General features: G+C 44.0%; 1 protein-coding gene across 6 annotated transcripts in view; it reads left to right on the top strand.

Annotated features, from left to right (window-relative positions):
* Nucleotides 1-2,792: 2,792 nt before the first annotated feature.
* Nucleotides 2,793-16,427, top strand: part of FBXW4 (F-box and WD repeat domain containing 4) — an 82,249-nt gene continuing 68,614 nt past the window's right edge. The window contains exons 1-2 of one of the 6 annotated variants that reach the window (XM_082722403.1): nucleotides 3,763-3,890; nucleotides 15,134-15,625. Coding sequence is in view for 2 of the 6 variants with exons in the window: in XM_082722401.1 (XP_082578527.1) it covers nucleotides 3,094-3,890 (797 nt within the window). In the remaining 4 variants the exon portion in view is untranslated. Of the gene's footprint in view, nucleotides 3,891-5,821; nucleotides 14,954-15,133; nucleotides 15,626-16,427 lie in introns of those variants that run through there. The other 5 variants (XM_082722402.1, XR_014309324.1, XR_014309323.1 and 2 more) reach the window with 5 other exon arrangements.

Here is a 16,427-nt window from a genome sequence, read left to right as displayed (position 1 = left end):
GAGAGGGAACACAAGCAGGGGGAGAGGGAGAGAAAGAAGCAGGCTTCCTGCAGAGCAGGGAGCTCAATGCGGGGCTCAGTCCCAGGACTCTGGGATCATGACCTGAGCCGAAGGCAGACACCTGACAACTGAGCCAACCAGGTGCCCTGAGTGTTAAGTTTTAATATATTCTCCGTTCCATGTTTCTGACTACGTTGAAAGTAGTCTAATGTCCTCAGTTTACTTATTAGTATGCAAATTAAAATTTTAATAAAAAGCCTTATAAAAATAAAGGTAAATTTCACTCTCTACGTTATTTTATTGTGATTGCTTCCTGAATTTGAACTTCAAGGGAGTTGATGACTTTTCTTAAAAATATTCTGAAGTCCACCGTATTCTTTCTATCTCCCTTTTGGGGAACTATTAATATATTTATATTAATATAAATATTAATATATTTATTTTATTTCAGGTACTCCATGAAGAATATATACATTTATTTTCATTATAAACCCATCTTTCAGGCATAGTTGATTTTTTTTTAAGTGCTTTATCCCAAAAAAAGAATTTTGAGGTAAAAATTACCTGGGTTTCTTCTCATGCTCAGGACTTTAGGGATACACATCACCACCAAGTAACAGAACATATGCCAATTTCCCATTTTGGCTTTGCCTTTCTACATAGTAGGCTTTTTTGGGGTGAATCATTAAACCATAAATTCTAGTTCAAACAGTTCACTTGATTTCTAGTTTGAGTGTGAAAGAGGGTGATTTGATGTTTTTAAATGATGGTGTAGTTTCTCCATCAATAAAGGTAACATAGGGTAAAGAATAAGTTACATTTCTGTGAAGGTGGATTTTGACTTGATTTATGTTGGGTTAATTAAATAAGTTTTTGTGTCTTCTAGTTCTCCAGTAAAACTAGGTCATATGCATAAACTCAGCTTTACTCTATAGAGGAATGGTTAGAAAATAGTCAAATAATAAGAAATTACAAATATATCTAAATCTGAACACAAAATATAAGAACCATATGCTATATTCATTTGTCTTCCTTCCATCATGACTCATGGTACATAAATGTAGCAAAATCAATAAATGTTGAGTTGATGACCTGGCCTCAGTTTGTAGTATTCCTGCCTCAAACCTTCTAACAGTAGGATACCTATGAATAAATTTCTTTATAATCATCTTTAAGAGATAGTCTAAATTTTTTAGTTGTACTGAATATCATATCAAATATTATTTTTATTTAAGTAAACCACTGGCTGGAGTTTGGAAATCTTTTTCTACTCAAAGCCTTTGTTGCATTTCTTTTTCTTTTTTTTTTTTTAAGGGTATTTTTTGTAACAGGATTTGACCTGTAACTATTACTGAGCATTTTCTTAGAGGAGTTCAAAGCATTTTACAGGGATCATCTCATTTATCCCTCGAAAGTAAGGCAGAGGCATTATCTCCACTATAAACTGAGAACACTAAAAGGCCAAGATAGGTGGGGTTTTTTGTTGTTGTTTTGCTAAGATCAAAAAGTAATTCTAGGGCAAAGCCAGATTCCGGTCTGACCTTGTTACACGATGCTTCTGCAGCATAATAATGCTGTGTCGTAGCTTTCCTAGGTCTCCCCTTGGCTCTCCTAGGTATCGAATAATTTCCAGAGGTGATTTCCCATTCATTCTTGCTCCCTGAAAACGGGCCTTCAGATATAAATACAAAATAAAATGCTCAAACAGGATTTGGGGTACAGGCTACACAGGGTTAGTAATCTTCTTCCCAAATCTTACTGCTTAGTCCAGTGCTATGTATAGAAAAACAGTTGGGGCCATAAATGCAAGTCACATGTACAGTTTTATTTAATTTTTAATTTGCACTTAATTTTTATTATTTTTTAAAGATTTTATTTATTTATCTGACAGAGCACAAGAGGGAATACAGGCAGGGGGAGCAGAAGCGGGAGAGGGAGAAGCAGGCTCCCAGTTGAGGGGGGAGCCCAACTCTGGGCTCTATCCTAAGACTCTGGGATCATGACCTGAGCTGAAGGCAGAAGGTTAATGACTGATGCGCCCCTTATTTTAAAAGATTTTTTAAATTTATTTAGTGTGGGCAAGAGGGGGGCAGAGGGAAAGAGACTCTCAAGCTAGCTACCCCCTGAGCACAGAGCCTGATGGGGGCTCCATCTCACAACCCTGAGGTAATGACCTGAGCCCAAATCAAGAGTTGATGCTCGACTGACTGATCCATCCAGGGGCCTCTATAAATTACCTAGTAGTTACATTAAAATATATTTTATTTACCCAGTGCATCAAAAATCTTTATCATTTCAACATGTAACATGAAAGTATTAAGGTAAGTAACATGCTTTTTCTTATATGTCTTCAAAATCTGTTGTATATTTCCTATAGCCCACCTCAGTTTGGAGCAGCCACCTTTCAGATACTCAGTAGCTACAAGGGTCTGGCAGGATGTGTTGGACAGCTTGCGTAGACTTCAGTAGGGTTTTCTTAGCTCTCCCTTCAGATTGGTGCCCTTGTGAATGGAATGCGTGGTGTTGGGGAAGGACTCCTGGGTGACCTTGGAGAATCCATTTGCACTTGTGTGGTAAAAAGTAAGAAGCCCCAGGTTTTGTCATTTCCTAATAACATCACTGGGAGTTACTGATTCAGGACTGCAGCCTCCCCAAATGTCTAAAACACCAACTCACAGTCCTGAGCGGGTTCCGACCCTGCGGGAGGACCCGGCCCAGGGAAAGTGCCAAGTCCCAGGGCTGCGGTGTCCGGGGCCCTGGGAAGTGGCTTGTCGAAAGGAGGCATCACCCAGGGAAGAGGAGGGCTCCTGGAGAGGGAAGGCCACCCAAGTGGATGCTTCTTGAGGGCAGAGGTACTACTAGGTAGATTCGTAGAAGGCGGAAGTTCTTCTTGGGGCCTTGGGCGCCCCGCAGCCGGCCTCACATGCCAGAAGAATGAATGCATGTGCTTCCATCCGATGCTCCCGGCGGCCCTGCCCATGGGGGAGGGGGCCCGCTCCCTGGCCTGGTCCGCACCCCGCAGCGGCTCCCCGGCTGCGGGTGTGAGGGGCGGGCCCAGGTCTCGGCCCGCGCCACCATGTGACCCGGTCCGACATGGTGTCGCCTCCTCCTGGGGCGGCGGCGGCCGCGGCAGCTCGCCTCTGCTTCGGGCTGTGCCCGCGGCCGCTCATGGGCAGCCAGGGCCACCCGGGGCCGCCCGGGAACGGCGGGCCGGGCGAAGGCGAGGGCGGGGAGGCGAGGAAATTGCAGGAAGGGAGGGTTGCGAGGGGGAAGCGAAGGAAGGCGAAGGGGAAGGGAAAAGCTGGAGCAGGGCAGGGCGGAAGAGGAAGCGGGGCGGAAGGGAAGCCGGGTCTGCAGAAAGCGAAGGAGGCAGCGGGGCTGGGGGCCGAGGCGGGAGCCAGGGCAGGCCCGGGGGAGGAAGGAGAGCGAGGCGGAAACGTGGAGGAAGGGGCGAGAAGGATCGTGCGGGAAGATGAGGGGAGCGCAGGGGCGGGGAGGGAGGCTAGAGGAAGAGGGGATGGGAAGGAGGAGGAATGGAAAGTCAGGCCTGGGCGGCGGGAGGACGCGAGGCCGGGGAGAGCGCAGGGACGAGGGGCTCAGGCTTGGGGCTGCATCGCAGGGGCTGGGGCGGCAGGGGTGGCCGTGGCGGCGGCGGCCGAGGAGGAGGCAGCGGCCAGGGAGCCGGCCGGCCGCCCCTCTGCGGGGCCAGCGCTCTTGCGCCTGCCGGAGGAGCTGCTGCTGCTCATCTGCTCCTACCTGGACATGCGGGCCCTCGGCCGCCTGGCGCAGGTGTGCCGCTGGCTGCGGCGCTTCACCAGCTGCGACCTGCTCTGGCGCCGGATAGCCCGGGCCTCGCTCAACTCCGGCTTCACGCGGCTCGGCACCGACCTGTAAGCGCCCGCTCACCCGCCCGCTCCCCGCCCCGGGCCGGCCGGCGTCCCGGGAAAGGGCGGGGCGCCGCGGCCTGGTCGGCCCGGGGTTGTGTCGCACCCCGAAGGCGAGGCCCAAAGCCGGCCTCGGCGGGGACCCCTCCCCAAGGGCCCCTCTCCTATCGGAGCCCTCCCCCCTTCGCCCCCAGGAAGCCTCCCTTGAGCATCCCTCAGTCGGTACCCTCTTTGGGCAGCTTCTCACAATTAGCCATCTTAAGCACTGCCTTTAGCTTGTAATTGTGTCTTCCCTCGCAGAAGGTAACTGGCCCGGTTCCTCAGTACCCCCAGGAGCCAGGCTGGTCTGAGGCTTCCTTGGCGCCTCCTTGGGTCCAGCTGTAGGACCCAAGGCCACTGTGTGGCCTATCAGAACGTTGTTACAGACATTCACCCGCTCCCCCTCTTCTGAAGGTTGTTAGGCTGCAGGATTCAGATAAAATCGAATATGGAGAAAAGGACTCAGACCTGAAAAGAAGGCCCCTGGGCCAAGTGCCAACTGTAGTTTGACTTGATACAGGCAGAATGATACAAAAAAGAGTGCCTGCTTATGGCAGGGGACTGGTTTAGGTCCAGGTGGTATACCAAGGCATGGTACTGCAGTCTGGCCTGTTTTAGGTAGGATCTGAGACCTGTGAGTGGAAAACGTACTTGAGCCATTTGAGCTGTTGAATAGGAAGGGGGAAAAAAAAATAGAATTGGGTGAGTAAAAGCTTTTTAGATTGCACCTAAAACTCCATCCAATTATGGTTTTAAAAAGTAATTCTAAAACAGTATAACAACATTAGTTCTTTAAGCCGCAAAGTGTTATAATAGCACCACCTTTATTTAAAATAACTTTTCAGTTGCATACTTCTTTCCCCATCTCAGTTGCTGTTTTACTGATCCTGCCAGAATAGATGCATAATAAATGTTTGTAAACTCTATCATAATGAGATTAAAAACATTCCTCTAATATTAAACTTTAATGTCGTGTCCAGATTTTTGCTATTATAGATAGACAACAGTGAAATGAATAAAGCATTTTTGGGTAACAGCTTTTGAGATACGTCACATACCACACATTTTTAAATTAGTTCCTTAGGATAAATGCTCAAGATGGGCATTACTGGATCAAAGGTTATGGTTTGTAAAATTCTACCAAGTTACGGTGGCACCAGCAAAGAATCATTAAACCAGTTGCATGTGAAAATTTAAAAATCTGCTAAAATGGTCATATGATTGTATCCCAAAGTTTTATTTTTTGCTTTTTTTTTTAAAACTACTGACCCCCATAAATATTTTTCCATGTGTTTGTTTCACCTGTGAAATCATCTGTACATAGTCTTTGCCCATTTATTATTGGGGTCTTGATGTTTTTCTCATAAATTTGGAATCCTGTGGGTCATAGATACTAGACTCACATCTGTCATCTTTGATGCAAATATTTTCTCCAGTCCTTTTTACTTTCCTATTTTTAGCCTATAGAAGTTTTACACTTAAATATGTCAGAATCTGTCGGTCTTTTGTCATTTTTTTCTTTTTTTACCCCAAAGCTGAGAAATTTACAAATTCTCCACAGACCTGGTGAATCTTCTTTTTGATATTCTGCTGGCTTTCTTATATTTGGTTTTTTAAAGATAGTTAACACTTTCATCAATATCAGTTTTCTTCTGGTGCAAGGGTGAGTTTACCTTCTCTTTTTTTCCCCTAAACGACTACCTAGTTATCACTATACCTTTTGTTAAATAATTCTCTTTCACTTTGTTTTAGAAAGCTTATGTTGTCAGTCATTAAGTTTAGGTGTGTACAGACACACACACACACACACATCTGAACTTCATTTTGTTCTGCAGATATATTTTTCCATTTTCCTACTGTTTTAAATATTGTTATTTTTTGGTAGAATCTGATATCAGTTAGTGTTAGATTTATCCTTTTTATGTGGTGTGTTAGGTCTCCACTCCCATTCAACTCCCTAGCAAAAAAAATTCTGTGCCTTTTCAAAAGTTTCTGTTGTTTTTACTGTAAAGTTCTTACATATCTGTTGTCAAGTTTTTTCCTAAGTATTCCTGTATATGTTATGTATTTTGTTTTTATTGTGAATGCAGTCTCTTTTTCAGTATGTTTTTCACCTGGGTGTTACTAATGATGTACAAGGTTACTATAATTTTTGTAAATTTTGAACCTGATTATTTTGCTTAACTTTTATTCTGGTATGATTTTGTCTAGTTACCTAGTCAGGTTTGTTATCTAGTATGATAATGATTCTTTGGGATCTTTTGGCATGCAGTCTTGTTACCTTCATTTCTTATAAGAAAAATTCTTTCAAAGGACCGATCAGTTGACCTTTAAGGGAAGTTGGCTAAAGTGACTGAAACCCAAGCCAGCTAAGGCAAAGCTTTCTTTCCTTATAGAGACTGAATGAATGAAAGAATTGATGTTTATTTTTCTTTCCTTTTCAAATGCTCTAAAAGAGAGATAATGGGAATGAGTGTTCGTTCTGTGAGCAAAAACAACAAAATGAAAATGAGTTTATAGTATAAAGTGCTTTGAGACTGTCAGGTGATAGCCTTTATTATTTATTAGCCATGTGTGTTTTGATTTCTTGCCCATGTCCTAGGATGGGGTATCTCCGACCTTCTAGGGAAGTTGTTTTACCACAGCACTTGATAAAGAGCAGGGTCACTGCTCATGTTTTCTGAGTTGAGGGAAGAAGTTATGCGTGTTACAGCAGGTGGAGAGAATGTTTACCAGTGTGGTCTGTTTCTGGACAGCTGCAGAGACGTGATAAGCCACCAAGAGAGGTGGTTGTCATCCCCAGAGGGAGCCAGCATACACCCCAGTCCTCTAAGGGCATCAGAGAGCCTGGGCCCAAAGTATAATGAGACTATGGTTGCTTGAATAGTGGCAGGACAGTAGTTTATGATTTGGACTAGTTAACTGCAGACTGGACAGTGGGCTGTTTTTATGAGCACAGCACAAAACTTCATTTAATCAGAAGTTACACAGCCTCACTGGACCTGAGTTTTATCATCTATAAAGAATTTTATACTTTTACATTTTACTCCCCAGTAAAACGAGGCTTAAATGTATGAATGCGGAAGAACCAACACAGTGTCCAGCACATAGTAGGTATTCAATAAATTGTTGTGAAATGGAACTCTTTCATTGCTTGGCTTCTCTAGTCCATACTTAGCAAAAGAGATGGTTTGAATTGGAGGTGCTACTGAAAGACAGGAGGTGGGAGAAAACACACACACACAAAGCTTAGTTTCTCTCACCTGTCCTGAATGTTTTTGGAAGCATGACAGCAGAACCTGTGGGCCTAGGGTCTGTACTCCGTGCTGTAGGAGCCTCTTGATTCTCAGAAACACAAACTGCTAAGGTTTACTGACCTTCCGGCCCAGGGCAAGTCCCATTCAGTTTGGCTGTTCCTAACTGATCATAGCTTTGTTGAGTAAGATGAACTGCTTTGGCTCCTTGTGATTTGTTAATGGTCTTATACTTGTGCTTGAAGGCATTTTGGCCACTTTAAAACCACAAACAAATAATTTGCTTCCCTTCAGGCCTCTTGCCCAAACAGTGAACATGGGTAGGTATCGTGAGCTTTTAAAAAAAAGTGAACACAAAACCAGTTTGAGTCAGTCATCTGGTTTAAAATCAGTTTTCTTTGAAGGTTTTATGAAGCCTGGGGGAATAGAAATATCTTTAATATAAAAATCAAGGAAATGTTTCATATAGTGGTCTTTTAAGTTTTCCCTGAAGGGTAGGGGGGAAGCTAACCTAGTTCGGTCTTCAAGAGCAAATGAGTGAAATTTAACCCCGTCGGTTTTTAATGAAGGCTAGATGCAAGAAGTAGACAGTATGACAGGTGGAAGAGCAGAGGTGCTATCTGTAAGTTCTAATACTGAAAATGAACAAGAGCAGAGAATACAGTATAGCTGTTTATATAATCTAAGAGTTTTTTAAAGATACTTTGGTCAGTCTCATGTTAATTCCTCCCAAATTAAGTCCTGTGTGTTTTCAAACTTGTATTTTATTTTAGCTATCCTTTGCGCAATAGCTGGTACGCCCTTGCATTTACTTGTGGTAGATTTGCCTAGAATTAACAATGGGTGTTTAGGAAGTAAGGCTCTGAGGGGTTTGCCCTGGCATGTACATTCATTCCTCAGCCAGGGTCTTGCAGACTTGGAGCTCTTTGAGGCTGGGGAACAGGGTATCTATTTCAGTGATGATTAACGTCCAAAGTGGTCAGATGGATACAGATAAGCAGAGTGTGTTTGTTTGTTTTAAAATGATTGCACCTAAGAGCATTTTTGGGGTCTAGAAAGCATAAAGTATCCTTTCCTAACTCTGACCTGGAGAAGGTGTTGCTGCCTGGTTACATTTAAGGTCTGAACAGTGATTTTCAGAAAACAATTAGCAACTTAAAATAGCTTAGGCTTTCTCCTTTGCCTTCCTGCCTTACCTAGGAAGGGGAGTCACTTAACTTGTTCTGTAGTTGATTGAAAATTTCATAGTTGCATGTATTTCTCTTTAGCCTTACTGGAAAGGCTTTATTTTGAATCGTTTTGTGAGTTAATAAAAGCTGAGTTCAGTCCACAGGCTTAAAATAAATAAAACAATACACCTGTGGAAGCAGGAAACGGTCTAGTGCAGTTAGTACCTCCCAGTGCAATACTGGAAGAAAAGAAGAAGCCTTTTCTTCCAAGACCATGTCTGAATATAGTGCTGCTTATATCCTTTCCAGTCTTCCAAAACTTGAGTGGTAGGGGATGAATTTCCTAACATTCAAGGCAAAAACATGGAGGAAACCTAGAGTCTTCACAGTCTGTAAAATGAGCAGCTCCTGTTGGGACGAGATCTCTGAAAATATTTCATTGCCCCATACTTTGAATTTTCTGTGCCTAGCACCTTCCCCTCAGGTAAAGATTGTGAGCTGCTGAAATCAAAATGACAGTGAAGTTACTGAGGAACCATAAAGATTTTTAAAAAATTATTCTTGAGACAATAGGGCAGAATTATCTTTGCGTGACAATGTAACCTTAACTCTGGGTTGACCCTAGCGCTGGGTTCATCTCTGGTTCTGGAACAGGGAGTATTTAGGTAGACTCTTCTTAAGGCCAGTAAATGTTGAAAATTTAAGATGAGATCAGCTGTTTGAAAAAGTGAGGGCAGAGTCAAGTTTTGAATTTTCTGGAAAATTGGCATACGCCTCTGATCTACAGAAACAGATTTTGGCTCAGCTCCAGAATTTATCTCAGGTGAGTTAACCATCAGACAAGATTGAGAATCCAAAGATTTGGTTTCTTTCTTTCTTTCTTTCTTTCTTTCTTTCTGTCTTTCTTTTTTGTTTAAGATTTTATTTATTTATTTGACAGAGAGCACAACAGGGGGAGTGGCAGGTGGAGGGAGAGGGAGAAGCAGGCTCTCCAACTGAGCAGGAAGCCCGACATGGGGCTCGATCCTAGGACCCTAGGATCATGACCTGAGCCAAAGGTAGACGCTTAACCGACTGAGCCACCTAGGAGCCTCAGATTTGGTTTATTGAGGAAAGTCCTTTCTATTCAGCAGTCTTGCTCAGATTTGAACAGAATTCAGATGGAAATCCAGTTATAATCAGTGGAAATGAGGCGGTTGTGCTAATTAAGAGTATATTTGTGAATCCCAAATCATGTGAGTGCTTGAACTGATCTAAAGCCTAGGATGAGACTATCTGCAGAAAGAATTTATCTCTTGTTAGAGGGTTAGGTCCCTTGTCTCAGCTCTGAGTCAGTCCTCCATTAGACCCAAACCATCTTCATTGCCCTCCCTAGAAGTCTGGGCCACCCAATGGGCCCTGGGCTGCCCCTCTTTAGCCCACAATTAATTGCCAGTACATTCTTTCTTCTTCTCCTTCTTTTTGGTATTTGACATAAGCTCAAATTGCTGAGAAAGGTGACAACTGTGAAATGAGGACAGGGCTTAGAGACACCTTAAAAAATACACGCAAGGGCCACTAAATGACAAGAGCAGACCGCCAGGCTCTTTCAAAACATCACCACGTCTGTTGACTTTCCATTCCTTGTCTGCAGCACAAAATTGGAGGTCAAAGAATCATAGGAGGTAGAGATGGAAAAGACATTTGGGGTCAGCCAGTTCATCCCTCCACCTTCTTCTGCCCCTGATTCCAAATCATTCCTTACATTATATTTTCTCCCTCAGCTCTTGTACAGTTTTCACGGTCTTCACTCAACCCCGGCTGTCACCTTTGGGGAATGATGCTGGAGGGCTCCATCCAGTTTCTTCTCAGCAGAGAGAGATATCGCCTCTGCTCCCAGTTGACATTCATGAACTTCTTTGTTGGTGGTCTCAGCTGAGAGGCTGAAGAGTAGGGGGAGTCTCTCCCCTGCCTGGTGATGGGGCTTTTCTACCAGAACCGAAGCGCATTTAGTGTCTGGTGAAAGGGAGAGGGCTGGGGTATGGTGTAGTTAGTCATTGCTGAATTTGTTCCTAGACTTTTGCTTTTCAAGGCTTTTGACCCGAAAGGAGGGATGTGTGTGTGTGTGTACAAGGCATGTGGTTTTGGGGAGGTGGACAGAGACAAGGCGATTATACTGACGAGGAGTTTGGTAAAAATCCAAACTTGGAAGTTGGTGGGTTAAGCAAACAAATAAAAGATACTAGTAGAGGACTGTTTCAAGGAATGCATGTTAGCAAAGACACGGAGTGGGGGCTTAACGATACACGGCGTTCAGCTTACGGTCAAGTTGAGAAGATCAGATGGGTGGAGGCAAATGTTTTGAACTAGGGGATGCTGTCGTTTTGGGGGTCTCTCCTTGCTTTAAGAAAGTAGGGAAAGACAAGTCTTATGTTCACTAGCTGCCTGGTTGGGCAGGGGGAATGGTCCTTTTTAGAGGCAGCTTTGGAAGTTTACCCCCAGCTCCCCATTTTGTTCCAGCAGCTGTTGGGAGCACTCCGGAGGGGGTATTATGTTTCTTCTGGTAACTCTGCCAAGAATGAGAGGAAATCCACAATCTGTGGGCTTTTTGGGGGGAACGGGGATGGGGTGGCAGGTGATGGGACAGGGAAATTAAATTGTTTTATAGTAAATATGTTGAGATACTTTTCCTGGAAAGCTCTTTCACGAGCAGGAATGATATTTCCCTTGCTCATGAGCTTGTAATGGGTTCTTTCTCTGCAGAGAAGGGGAAATCGTCTTCTTCCAGGACATCTTTTTCTTTCTTTCCTGTAGTTCCAGCTTTGACCTCCCATGTTTCTTGGTGGGGTGGGGGGAGGCAGTTAAGAAAGTCCATATTGAAAAGGTGAGTCAAGATTCAGATACTGGTGCTGCCGTGTGAGCCCAAGAGGGGCCGAGTCTCTTTAGAAGTGAGTTACTAAAGAAGAACCTCTCATTTATCCAGTACCTTGGCTGCAGTTTGACTTTATCATACTGGCCTCGAAACTGGAGATGTAAAAACTTTCTGGGTGGTGTCTGGTTCATGTTCTTTCCATCCCTTCATCCAGGTTGGAAGGACACCAGGGATTTTGAAGCCTGGCTACTTGGGCTGAGAACCTGTTTTAGTGATTAATATGGAACACAGTTGCAAGATTAAAAACAATAAAAAACAACCCTGAGAAGCAGAGCAGTGTAATTATTCCTTACATTTCAGATGGGGAGCCCAGGGAAAAGTCATTTTTAAGGTATGAGAATAAAGTCTACTTGTGAAGCTGCTAGTGCCTAATTCATGACTCACTGAGAGGATGGCCTGTTCACAAAAAAATAGTAGCATCTTTCTTGTTGTTGTTTGTGCTCAGAAACTGCTAGATCAGCCTTTCTGAAAGTTGTACTGTGGGATTCTTGAAAAAACTTACTCTGTGATCAAATGAGTACGGGAAATGCTGTGCTCCGTATTGCTTCTCCTAGAGGTTCACAATGCCTGTTGGTAAATGAAAGACACTGAGAAGTCCTGCAGTCAAGAGACCTGTTTAATTTTGTTTCAGCCAGCATTGTCTAAAAAGAGTTTGACCATACATTTTTCCCATTGCTTAATATCTCTTTTTTTTTAAGATTTTATTTATTTATTTGACAGAGATAGCTCACAAGTAGGCAGAGAGGCAGGCGGGGTTGGGGGGAAGCAGTCTCCCCACTGAGCAGAGAGCCCTATGTGGGGCTCGATCCCAGGACCCTGAGATCATGACCTGAGCAGAGGCTTTAACCCACTGAGCCACCCAGGTGCCCCAATATCTCTTAACATCTTGGAGAACATACACAGTTAAGTGCCTTGCAAATACAGAACTTGACCAATAGTAGGAGGAAATGAAGGCGAGTGTGAACACAGTCCTAAATCCTATATTCAGGGTTATGAATTGAGGTTATGCCTAGAGCTTCTAAAACTTCTTTGGACAGCTTTGACATGTGGTACCACATTAAGGTAACTTATCTGCTCAAGTTCCTTCCCTCAAGTTTCTGTAGCATAAGAATTTGGAGGTTTTGGTTGAATTCCTAAAGGTGTGGTGTATTATACATTTTTAGGAAGGGACTTTGGAGCTAGAAGGTAGTGTGTCTGGGCTCCTGAAAAGCTACAAGTATTGTTGAAAGTGTGACTTGCCAAAGGGAGGACTTAAGTGGTTCCTAAACAGTAGCTATCAAAATACCTGTTATGATAGGCCCAGGGTCCTCCCATTTTGTGTCTAAGACATACTTTTATATGGTGTTAGAATTTTTTGGTAGTACATGAAAGGATTAAAAGGTTAAGTTCTTTGAAAAAACCAAGTTTTAGAAAGTTGAAAACCTGTATATTTATTTATTCACCATCTGGTATGTTCCTGTTTGAGTAGAACTGTTTACTGCCTTGATCTTGTTCTCTTATATCCATTCATATACCTTCCTCCAGACACATTATCTTTATTTTATTTGCAGCAAATCGGGCCAGGGGCCACATTGTGGCTCAGTGGTTTGTCTGAAATCTTCATGAAAGTGGGTGGATCTCGAGTTGAATGAAAGTCAATTCTATAAATTGTTTAAAGTGTGATGGCACAATTGTTCGGGGTTCCTGGTGTACCACTGCTCTGCCGCATGCCGGTTGGGATGTACTTTTAGAAGTACTAAGAGGCTGGATTGGACTGGAATTTAGGACTGGATTCGGGACAAACAAGACATAAAGCCGCAGAAAGTTAACAGTGCCTCAGTTTGTGGTACGTTCAGTCCAGGGGTTCACATGAGAGGGAGAGGACTGTTTGCAGGACTTAGGAAGTAGAGGTGGAAGCTGGATCGTGCAGAATGGGTGAATTTGACTAGTGCCCAGAACAGAGAAGCAAGTGTTTGTCTGGGACAGGCTAGGCTGGTGCTGACAATTCAGGAGAAGGTACAAGGGTAGGAATGAATGTAGAAGAGATGGGCTTGGCCAGAGTTTGCTTGTGTGCTGTGGGACCACAGGAGGTACGGTCGGATGAGCAAGGTGAGACCTTGCAGGGGACAGGTGGGTCCGCTGCCTCATCTTGTACATGGTCCTCTCATCACGGTGGGGAACAGTCTCACTTCACCCTGGCTGTTGGGGCTATGTCCCTGTTTCCTGGCCAGAAGGGTAAGCAGTTTAACACAATATAATGATTATTCGTTGATTAAAAAAAAATCTTATTTGGGGTGCCTGGGTGGCTCAGTCTGTTGAGTGTCTGACTCTTGATTTCAGCTCAGGTCACGATCTCCTGATGGCGGGATTGAGCCTCATGTCCGGCTCTGTCCTGAGTGTGGTGCCTGCTTAGGATTCTCTCTCTTCCTCTCTCCTTCTCTGCCCCTTCCTTCTCCTCTTGTGCTTGTTCTCTCCCTCTTGATCTCAAACAAACAACCAAATAAATAAATAAAAATTTTAAAAAATCTTAATTATAGGCCTCAGCTGCTGAGGCCATTGGAGGATTTAATCCAGTGCAAGTGTAAATGAAGAGTGAGGAGTGTCCTGTCTTGGGCTGTTTAAATACTTGTGCACTGCCTGCTGCGCCAGGCCCTTGCCTGCCTGAGTCTTTTAACCTGGGTGTTAGCATTTTAAAGGGACCCCTCAGGAGTTCTGGCCATTGAGTGACTACCTCCTTCCCAGATGGGAACTGTTGGCCAGACTGTGACTAGTCAACGTTTGTACCACCAAAGTATTCTATTTTGTGGTTTAAGAAGAATAAAATTAACTACATTAAAAAAAAATACTTGTACATTAGAGCTGAATTCTTAGTACTGGTAGAAGGTAGGGTAGGCACAGGCAATACAAGGGACAATCTTTCTGGAAAGCAGGATCAAATAAATCAAGAGGCAAGGTTAAAATTCCAAGCCATGAGCACCGTCCTGAGTAGTCCCGTCTCCCCTCCTTAGCCCCGGGTGCCCTGAGGTGGCCTTGTTCTCCGTTTGTGGACAGGCTCCCCACCTTTGCCAGCGTTCTGGAATCATCAGGGACTGAGGCTTATGGAAGTCATGCCAGTCATGCAGGGTGGTGGCCTCCACGGCATCCAGGGGAGCCGAACTGCAGGATGGGGCAGGGAGGAAAACTGAGTTGGGATCCAGGAGTCTCAGACCTCCCTGAGATACCTGTGTTTCCGTTCCTTCAGCACAAGGCATTTTTATTCAGACTAGGTTTATTTATTTGCTTTGAGTTTGCCGGGTGAGGGAGGAGATGTGAAATGAAAGGGGACTCTAGATAACTGCCTAGATTAATTTCTGTCCCTCTGGACTTGCTTGTTGCCAAGATTTTAAGGGGCCCCATAGCTTACCACGGGGGCATGTTGTGTTGTTTTTGTTTAAAATAGGTCTTGCGCCCAGGAATGCAGTCAGACTGTAATGGTGACTAAGAGCCGGAAAGCGGAGAGGGAGGGGGCCCGAGTGGAAAATGAGCCTGAGGCAAGAGAAGGTGGGCTGGGAAAATGGGAGTTCCAGCAGGCCCACAGGCTGGTTAGAGATTCTAACCCCGCATTAACAGCCCTGTGAGAGGTTTATTTACAGGGCACTAATCATTTTCGGGGGGAGCACCCCCACTTTAAACCAGCAAGTGTGTTGGAGAAACAGCCAACCGGAGAGCATTTCAAAGGTGGGAACAAGGGTCCTTATTGAATTCCAAGGGGCACCTGCTCCTGTCTTCTTAGGCATGTCTGCTGCCTTGTTCTACCAGCCCCTTTGACCGGACTGTGACAGGTCCCAAGGGGGGAGGGAGGAGAGGATGGGTACCTGTTTTCAGAGAAAGATTGTTTTATTCCTTCTGGTTTTTCAGGTGCTGAAGCCATAGGATTTCGCCACCAGCTAGGGAAACTAACCATCAAGGATGATGAAGTGGACAAAAGGGATGAAAAAGCTGAGTTGTTAAGCTGCTTTGAACAAAGTGGCACTATTTCTCAAGTCAGAGCCAAAGGGAGTGGCTTGACAAAGTTGAAATTTGATTTGAAGGGCCAGAGCCAAGTGTCGTGAGGATGGTGTAGGTTGTGGGAGAGGACGCCTGCACCTGCTGTTTGGCAGCAGCTTTTAAAGTTCAACTTTGAAAGTTTGTTGCTGGGGTGATCAGGCCCTTAGGGCAGTGCTTTGACCCTTAGTAAGGTGTCAGCAAATGGCAGTTAAGTGATCAGAGAGATGAGAGAAGTGTTATCCTTCACCCAGTTCAGGAAATACATTGATCCTTCCCCCCTTGCTTCCTTCCTGCTGTGATCCAGAATATTCAATTTTTGGTTTCATCTCTACCTCTTAACTTGGACCTAACTCCAGACGAAAGGTGAGCTACAGAGGATGTCTTCTTTTATAACCTGGGAGGGATTTGCAGAGAAGAGTTGACAGGGAGTCTGATCTTTCTCATTAAGAGTTTAATTCTTTGGTCCATCCTGTTAACTGTCCTTTGCTCTGCTTAGTTCTCTCTCCATCTGATCACGAGGCTTGCTCTCTAGCATTGTGAAACCAGGGACCGCATTCACCCAGTGATAAATTCACTAACATATTTTAGCTTTAATGTGTGTACACTCAAATCCTTATCATTCAGCCTGAAAGAGGACTACTGTTTGACATTGGAACAGTTTTTAATAATTGTAATTAATTAGTTAGGGGAAAAATAAATGGTTATTGGATCAGCTTCAGGGATGACACTATTAATTGGTATTAACTACTACCTGTATTTATATTTATGTAAAAAGAATGGACGTTTTCTGTACTTACACGGTACTTTGTTTTAGTTGTCATTTAAAAAACCATGATTGTGAGAAATACTGTCCTCATTTCTTGGGGGAAGGTATTGGCTGTTAGAGAAGTCAGGTCACCAGAATGCTATAATTAATAAGAGGTTGAACTGGGATTCAGATCCTAGTTTCCTAAGTGTGCATTCTGGGCTTTTCCCACAACTTCATTGATTCTACTATTTAGTTAAAGGTAAATTGAGAGATCTAATGATCAACAATTATGTGAGAGAAATCTGTATAAATATGTAAGATCTAGAAACTCACTTGCAAAGCACTATTTATTTACCTCTTCTGGTGTGTTTACGGAGGCGTAATTTTATGTAGCGTATCTTCACCTCTATCTTTATA

This window comes from Mustela nivalis (genome assembly GCF_964662115.1).
Source record: "Mustela nivalis genome assembly, chromosome: 2".
Taxonomy (NCBI): domain Eukaryota; kingdom Metazoa; phylum Chordata; class Mammalia; order Carnivora; family Mustelidae; genus Mustela; species Mustela nivalis.
The sequence above is the reverse complement of the archived record's forward strand: the minus strand, read 5'-3'. Positions and strand labels throughout refer to the sequence as shown.